Source organism: Apis dorsata, unplaced genomic scaffold (assembly GCF_000469605.1).
Source record: "Apis dorsata unplaced genomic scaffold, Apis dorsata 1.3 scaffold_52, whole genome shotgun sequence".
NCBI lineage: Eukaryota > Metazoa > Arthropoda > Insecta > Hymenoptera > Apidae > Apis > Apis dorsata.
In genome coordinates, this window is record NW_006263353.1 from 308742 (window position 1) to 317807 (window position 9066).

General features: G+C 19.7%; 2 protein-coding genes across 2 annotated transcripts in view; one reads left to right on the plus strand and one right to left on the minus strand.

Moving 5' to 3' along the window:
- Positions 1–262: 262 nt before the first annotated feature.
- Positions 263–2880, minus strand: LOC102673182. The gene is made up of 5 exons (XM_006609032.2): positions 2724–2880; positions 1315–1432; positions 1065–1202; positions 698–887; positions 263–623 (listed from the first exon to the last, which is right to left on the minus strand). Exons 1-5 carry the CDS (start codon positions 2734–2736, stop codon positions 567–569), a joined length of 516 nt encoding a protein of 171 aa, XP_006609095.1. The 5' UTR covers positions 2737–2880; the 3' UTR covers positions 263–566.
- A 5219-nt stretch (positions 2881–8099) lies between these two features.
- The window catches only part of LOC102673312 (general odorant-binding protein 56d-like), a 2375-nt gene continuing 1408 nt past the window's right edge, over positions 8100–9066 (plus strand). The window contains exon 1 of the mRNA XM_006609033.2: positions 8100–8224. Within this exon, the coding sequence (XP_006609096.1) occupies positions 8177–8224 (48 nt within the window). The 5' untranslated portion in view covers positions 8100–8176. The remainder of the gene's footprint in view (positions 8225–9066) is intronic.

Genomic DNA, 9066 nt, shown 5'->3' on the forward strand with positions numbered 1-9066 from the left:
ATATATATATATAATGTATAGGCATTGCGTGATACGTTTTCGTTTAAGAAGGAACAGTAGGCAAATGCGGTATTTAGCTGTAACTCGTAATTATACATATTTCGATGTGATCCTTTAAAAAATGGCTGATTAAAGGAACACTTCATTTCTTGCGTCGAAATTGTTATAATAATCTCGATTCAAGAGAAAAAAGAAGTCTTGCGATTGTGATATAGGCCTGTGCAATTAGATCAATTGCAATAAATTCAAAGAGAAGCTCTTTTTTTTTTTTCTAAGAACATCGCATATTTCGAAAGTTACATCGTGCAGAAATAGATTATAATTAAATTAATCTCGATAGATAAAACATTCGCTATACTTGAAATTAAACGTACGTGTACGTACTTCTCTTAAGATTAAAACATCATTAATAATTGACCGCAACGATGAATTTCATTGTAATGCTAACTTACGTTTTGCACGATTAAAGTTCGAAATAAGTAACGTTCTCATGCATCAGTTTTCCCTCTTATTATACGTCCTCTATTAGATGCATTTCTTTGTATATCTCAATCTCAGTGTTTTGTTCAAAGATCTTCTTGGTTTCGCATACTTAAAGATGCCTTCAATTTTGTACCCAGCACCTGTGAAAGAAATATGTACTCGACTCTTAGATGTTCGAGTAACAAGTCAGTATTAATGAGATCTACTCGGAGACCTCATCTTCTTTTGGTTGTTTCAATAGACCGATATTGTGTATTCCAGTCCTTAGTAATGGCGTCCCTTTGTCTTTTCCCAATACGCGTGCGTTCAGTTGGATTATTAATGGAATTCCAGCTTTGCAGCATATTATTTGAACTTCTTCTTTTAAGATTTTTTCCTTATATGCTAAAAATTCTATTTTTAACCTGTTGCAGAAACAAGATCTTATTATAATGGAAATTACAATATAAAATAATATAAAAAATTAAATTAAATTACAATTACAAATTACAATTACATTATAATAAAAATGATAATTTTTATACAAACAAAATTTAATAATAATGTTTATAAATAAATTTATAAAATAACAAATGATTTACTTTAAGCTTTCCTTTTCATGTGTTAACTCTATAATATGACAATAGGGATTATGATATTCCGTGATTATCGCAGGTTCATTACTATTTCTTTCGTTATGAATGCATAGATCCCAAGGAATGGAGAATTCAATATGATATCTAAAAAATTATGTAAAAATATTATAAATTTAGATAAATTGAAGTTATGAGAATGTTTATTAATTTTACATATATTTAGTTTCCTAATATGTGTACAAAAAAAAAATGCAACCTATGATGAAGTTGTAAGAATCCAAGATGAACATCTATTTGTCCATGTCGTTGCGGTTGTATCACAATTTTGTTGTCTTTTCCGGGGCCACTTGCTCCGCTAAAGTGCACGTGATGCTCTAAATCCAAATTTAAGTAAATAAAAAAAAAAAAAAACAATACACATATCATCATTTAAATTCATTCGTGTATAAATTTATATTGATATAAATCATTATGTTATTTCTTCAAAGTTAAACAATTTTAAAATCTGCTTCTTATTCTATCATTATTCTAATGAAATGTTAACATTCATTTTTATTACTGTGCTAGAATGAATATTTATATTATCCCTTTCTTTATAAATATATTATATAGTGTATTAATTACTATTATATAAGTATATTAATTATACATGGTATAGTAAGTTAGACGCCCTCTCGTACAAGAAAGCATTAACTATGTTTAAGCGGGAGCATAAATTGAAAGATAATTAATTTATTTATAATGAAAATTATAAAAAGAATGCGATAACATATTTTATGATTATTTATGTAATATTTAATCTATTATTGCGAAACTAAATTCGATTTAAAATTTAAAATATGTATTTAAAATATGTATTTGTTATAATTATATATTCATAATATTTAATGTTATTAAATCGATATGCAAAATTGAAATGATTGATAAAAACACAATTGTTTATAGGATCAATACAAACAAAACAATATTACCAAACAATATGTAATAAAACTATATATATAAGAGAAAAAAACGAATTAAATAGTATTAATAACATATAATTTCGAAATAAAAAAAAAAAAAATATGTAAGATTATCAGTGAATATAATTATGAAATAATTATTAAGAAAATGTGTAAAGATATGTTACTTTTTTTTCAGTAATGCATAATATTTATTACTTTATGACAGTTAAAAAAAGATAAATTTTTTCAATTTTAAAAATTAAAGATTGGGTATATGATGATTCATCATATAGATATAGCAAATCTTAAAAGGTTATGTACTAAAAATGAATCAATCTTGATAATTGTACAGATTATTATTATTAATATAAAAACCTTAAAAAAAAAAAATAATAATAAAATTATAAAGTTTTTTGAATAGCAAATATATTGTACTTTCGAAGTGGCGCGCTTTCAAATGACCTGATTATGAGCTTATTCTAACCTATGTCAAGTACCGACCGGCTTTGTAAAAATTGTTAAAGTATATGATTTTTTAATAAAATTTCAATTTTTAATGATATATTATTTATTTAAAAGATTAATTTATCAAGTGAGTTTTTCATGTTTTTGTAATATTCATTTATATTATAAAATATAGAAAATACAAACCTTAATAATAATAAGATTTATATATAGTGTAAAAAAGAAATAGTTATGAGTTGAAATAATTTATCTTTACCTTTATCTGCCATATTTTATAAGGCAATGTGGCAGTTGTATTTTCATGCTACACACAACTAATTTAATATTCCGCACGACTATGCTATTTTTTAATGTATTAGTGCATGTATGAGTCGTTGTAACGCATTGAATAGTTGAATGCTTCGATACTGGCGGCAGCACTGTTTTTTTATCATTCAAGAAATACATTTTCATTTTTTTTAATCGAATAATTTATTTAATTATAGATAAAACTAATAGAAAATATTATCAATAATGTTTTAAAATATTAAATTTCTTGATATTATAAATAAGCAAATATTACAATGTTAATTTATAATATTTAGATATATTTATTAATTGTAAAATAATTATATTATATAATATTAATCGTAATGTATTTAATTAAATAATAATAATAATAATTAAAATAAAGATTTTCAACTTTGATTTAATATTCAATTTTTAAAAAATTAACAAAAAGAAGGCATAATAATCTTTTTTGTGTCATTAAATAAAATTTTTCTTATAATTTAATCTCTGTTATATATATTTTTCTTTCTTTTTTTTTTCTTATTATAAAAAAAAAAAAATAAATTTTAAATATTCTATGTATTTATTTATATATTTGTTTGTCTTATTATTTTCTTATTTGTCTCTTTAGTTATTTTTTTTTATATTTTAATTTATTCATTTGATGCAAAAATAAAAATAATATTATTTTTCGAGAATAATGGTTATAATTTTATTGTTACAATTTTTTTAATAAAAAAATTTTTTTATTATTTTTTAAATTTTCGAATTATTAAAATTTTTTTATAGATTCTTATTTCAATTTTGCTTTTAGATTCTATTATCTAATTCAGAAATGGACTGTTAATGCAACATGTTATAGTTATATTTATTACTTATTTGAAATATGTTTGAATTAATTATTGTGGATTAATTATTCATTATTTCTTTAATTTTTATTCAAACATAATGATATTGTAATTTTATAAAAAATATAGAAATTGTATAATCTTCAAATTAGGAATAAAATTATATTTCAATTAAAAATCTGTATATTTCCAAATATTAAAATATTAAGTGATTGATATTTCTATCGTTGAATAATATCATTTTTTATTTTTCATAAATACGAATCATGATTATTATTTTTTGTAATTATTTTATTTTCCATAAAAAAATTTACTTTTACTATTATTACATTTAAAAATTTTTTTGATAACGAAGTTATATTAATTTATAATTGTATGGATATAATTAATTAATAATTCGAATATAGTAAAGAAGTATAGTAAAATAAATTTCAATCATTTTCGACTCGTTTCCAAGAATTATATTATTATGTTTATATTATACATCATATGTCATTACATTTATATATTTATACACATTATATATCATTACATTTATCGTTCTGCTTGTGCAGTACTTGACCCTTGAAGAATTATCTCAAGCTTATTTTACCATTTTATTATAAACTTGCATAAAATAAGATTCTAAAATAAGAAAAAAAAAATAATTTTTTTTTTAATTGTTTTATTTAAACTTTGTCACAGATTTAATTCCGCTTATTGATAAGAAATATTCGATTATATATAGTTGTTTATTATATATCTCTTATATATATATATATATATATATATTAGTTGTTATATAATAAATATGGCTTTCCGATAAGAATTTGCTTTAGAAAATCATAAAGCGTTCGATAATTTTCATTATGTGTTATCTTGTTCAGAATGATTTAATTTATTATTCATACTAGTGGTTTGATAACATTTCTAATTCTATTACGATCTCTTTATTTTTATATTCCGACAAGAATTTACTTGAGTTGTTTTATAAAATCATAAAGCGTTCAGTTCGATTGTTTTCATTGTGTATTATCTTGTTCAGAATGATTCAGTCTATTTATTCATACCGTTGGTTTGATAACATTTCTAATTCTGCTACGATCTCTTTATTTTCATATTCCTATCTCCTTTTCATTTTATCAAAGAAGAAGTATTTCAACGTGAATTTTAACCAAAGATTTCAATATAAAAATTGAAATAATTATTCTTCATATTTTTTATTTTTAAATTTTTAAAATTTTGTTTAATAACAATAAAAATACATTTTGAATAAAAAATGATTCGAAAAATGCTATTTATATTTTTTGTTTTATATATAAGTATATAAATATATAAAATAAATTATAGTTATTGATACCAGCTATTTTGAAATTTATTATACAGAATATATAAACAACAATCTAAATAATTGCAAAAGTGATTTAAATTTAAATTACTTTGATAAAAAATTTTGATTTTAAAACAAGTTATGCTAATTGAAAATGTTCTCAAAGTATTTATATGATAAAATTTTTACATTGATTAAAATTCCGAATATGATTTTGAAAAATAAGTTCTCATATGATATATTAAAAAATTAATGTTTGAATATTTAAATATAGAAAAAAAAAATAAGATAATTTCATCAATACAAAAAATAGATCACTTTTCTTAAATTGAATTAGATTAAAAATTAATAAAGAAAAGATAAAGTAAAAATTTTTGATATAATACATTGAGTGAATTTATAGTAATAATATTTTTATTTATAATTTAATATTTTTCTTAAAAATAAATGTTTAAAAAATTATAAAATTGATTAATTCATTTATTATAAATTAATTAATTAAACTACGATATATTAAATACTTATTAAAAAAAGAAAGGTTTCATTTGGTATCATTAGCGATTATTGTATAAATTTTTATATTATAAATAAAAGGAAATTGATGCGATATAAAATGATTTATATTGTAATATTTATTCCATGAATCATAGTTTACGAAGTCATGAAATGTTATGACAAATATATCACGATTAGCAAATGTATAAATTGAACATTTAATATTTATCCATAATAAACTTGGATAAAGATAAGAAATCCGAAAGAAAATGAATAAATAGTAACAATATTTTAAATTGATCACAATGTGTAAAAAACAATAGATAAGCGTACATTTGGATATATATAAGCAAAATTCAATAATAATAATAGTACCAATAATTTTAATATTTCGAAAGTTATAAATTTGTAGAAACAATCCTGAATACAATCATTGTATGCTTATAGTATAATTTCTCAATCCTTAAAATCTTTCATTCGTTGTCAATGATTAAGATGGAATTCAACTTTTTTCTATACATATAATTCTTTCTTAATTCTAGTCTTCAAGATATTTAAATAAATAAAATGATTGTTACTTTTATATGTACAATAACAAATAAAAGTATAAATTTATTAAGATAATGGCATACTATCGCCATTCAACTATTTTTTTTTATATATAATGGCAAGGAATAATACAAACCAATTTAAAATCTACTTATAGATTTACTTATTGATTAATAATCTTAATTCCAATCCTTCAGATCTACAAAATTATCAAATTCGTTTTGGATAGATATTATTACATTTCTTCTATTTGTAAATGTAACATAAAGAAGAAGTTAATGACATCAAATATTTAACTTTAGAAGTTACAAAGTATATCTTTAACCTAATTTAAATTTACATCAGAAAAATTGAAGATTAAAAGGTTTAGATATGTATACCAATCCAAAATTATTATTTTATTAATCCAAAAAATCTAAAATCCAAAATTATTATTTTATTAACAAAATATGTTATATTTTGATAAATCAATATACAAAATATATAATTTATACTTCAGTAATTTTATTACATAATTTTTGTTATGCATTATTTTTCTCTTTATTCGCAAGAAATGTTAACAATTTTACAAAGAAAAGATAATTGTTAAAATTTAAGCATATTAAGATTTATTAATAATATATTATTAAATATATAAATTATTGGGCATTTTATAAAAATTTATTATATTTAATATTAAAAATATTCGAAGTTAAAATTTTAATATTTCCTTCTTAAATTTCGATTTTCAATTGATTACTTACCCATTTCTTAAAATCATATTTGAAAAAGAAAAAAAAAAAAATAGATGAAAAAGAAAATTGTTGTGTATATATAATTTATTATATTCTTATCACAAACTTTTATAAATAATTATTCATAATATTTAATATTTCATAAAAAATAACAAAATTTAAATGCATTTAAGGGTTATTTATATAAAATTAATTTAAAAAAAAAAGAATGAGAAAGAAAAAGAAAAGCAAACAATCTATTCAATTTATTATTTCATTGTTTGCATTCAGAAAAAAAAACAAATTATTTGAATATTTTTTACAGATTTTAATGAACATTCTTTTTTATTCATTAGATATATTGTTATATAATTGATATATTATCTGATCTGACATGTATTCTGATTCTTGAAAAGTGAATTTTTATTTATAAAAAAAAAAAAATTCTATTTATTTCCATCAAATAAGATCAATACAATATAGATATTGTATTATAACATTATAGTATAAAAACACGTTGTTTAATTCGATGCATTCAGTTCTCGTTTGATTTACTTTAAGAACATTCAAATCTTATTTTTTTTGAAATCATATCTAAAATGGAAATTATTATACTTATTTTTGTACTTTTGTACTTTTGTACTTACGTTGATACAATGGTAAATTTATACTTTATTTATTATATCTTATACTATATATTCATTTATAGTGAAATTATAAATTTTGCAGCTCGCATACTATATTTTGAATATTTTTTTATAAGAATGAAAATCTCTTTTCAAAAATAGATAAAATGGAATTTTTTAAACGTTTAATGAAATGAACGATCGTATATTAAAATAGAAATTCAAACTTTAATATTTTTTTAGATTTTTGAAAATCTAGAATAAAAATAATAATCGTATAATAGATATATCCACGAAGAATGCAAAAGGAATGTTTATCTATATTTAATATTGTAATTAATAATACTGTAATTTAATTTTCAATTTTTCTTCCTTCTCATTTCTATTTTCTTTAGAAAGATTTATAAACACATATTTTTAAATATGCATTTATGAACTTATTCAAATACAAATAGAATTTCCATTTTTAAAAATATAAAATAAGAATATTTTACGTATAAATATTCTTCATATGCGTGTTATTAAATTTTATGAAAAAACTTTCTAAAAAAAAACGAGAAAAAAGAAGAAAATTATTTTAAATCATCTATTCTTTATATTTGAATGAAAAAAAAAGATTATCTCAATTTAATAAATGTTTTTTTTTTGTATTTTTCACATATTATTATGCAATTGATGCGCATTCTAATAGTCGACCTAAAGGGAAATGGCGATGAACTTCCATTCGAATAATACAAAACCATTGTTGGTACCAGTGGAGGGAAAAATCATGACATGAGGGTATCACCGATAATGATTATACCTACAACTATAAAAACATGTGGTACATCCAATGTTTATTCAGTTCTCGGTGAACATACTTTAAGAATATACAGTCTTCAAGATTGATAAATCCAAAAATGAAGACGATTATTTTTATCTTTTCCTTTTGCCTCGTTGGTATTCTGGTAATTTTTAAATATTTTTATTTTCTTCCATATTTGTTGTAAATATTTAGATTTATATTCTATTTTAATTTTATCTTCTTATTTATTTTTAGAGAAACATGAATTTGCATTTTTCATAATTTATATTTTTGGAACAAATTGTTCTTTTTTTTATAGGAACTTACCATATTGAATTTTTATTTGATAATATTGCTTTTCTGTTATTATTTATATAATATTGTTAATTTTTTCGTTTGATTTTGTATATTGTGAAATAATAATGAGAAAAGAATAATAAATAATTTAAAAAAATAATAAATAATAAATATATTTGTTTCAGTAAAACATAATTTTAAAACAAATTACATTATGTTTTCTTTATAATGACATTATACATATTCTTACAAAAAAATATTTTTTCATTATTAATAATTGATAGAATAAATTTTTTTTTTTAATTTATGAATAATTTAATACCTGAAAAAGTTAATACTACTATTCTTACTACTAAGTTAATAATACTATTATTCTTAATTAATTATTTATTTTATAATACTATTTTTATATTGAATTTGTTTTTAATCCTTTTATTGATTTCATTTATTATAAATATATTAATTTTATTATTTTTATTTATTAATTTAATTTTCTAATAATTTTCAAATTGATCGAAGATTGAAATATAATAATTTATTTCCATGTATTTCCATTATATTTATTTCAAAAATTATTTTGAAATATTCAAAAGACATTATTTGTGAATAATTCAATATCATTGCAAAGAAGATAGGAGAATCTCATTACTTTTAATTTTTTTACTTTTTCAAACTCATTATTGTATGATTAATATATATACATATACA

Coding starts and splice junctions, on each gene's coding strand:
- LOC102673182 (XM_006609032.2), bottom strand. Junction 1,203..1,314: donor TTCTTACAACTTCATCATAG/GTTGCATTTTTT, acceptor ATAATTTTTTAG/ATATCATATTGAATTCTCCA. Junction 624..697: donor AACAACCAAAAGAAGATGAG/GTCTCCGAGTAG, acceptor TTTCTTTCACAG/GTGCTGGGTACAAAATTGAA.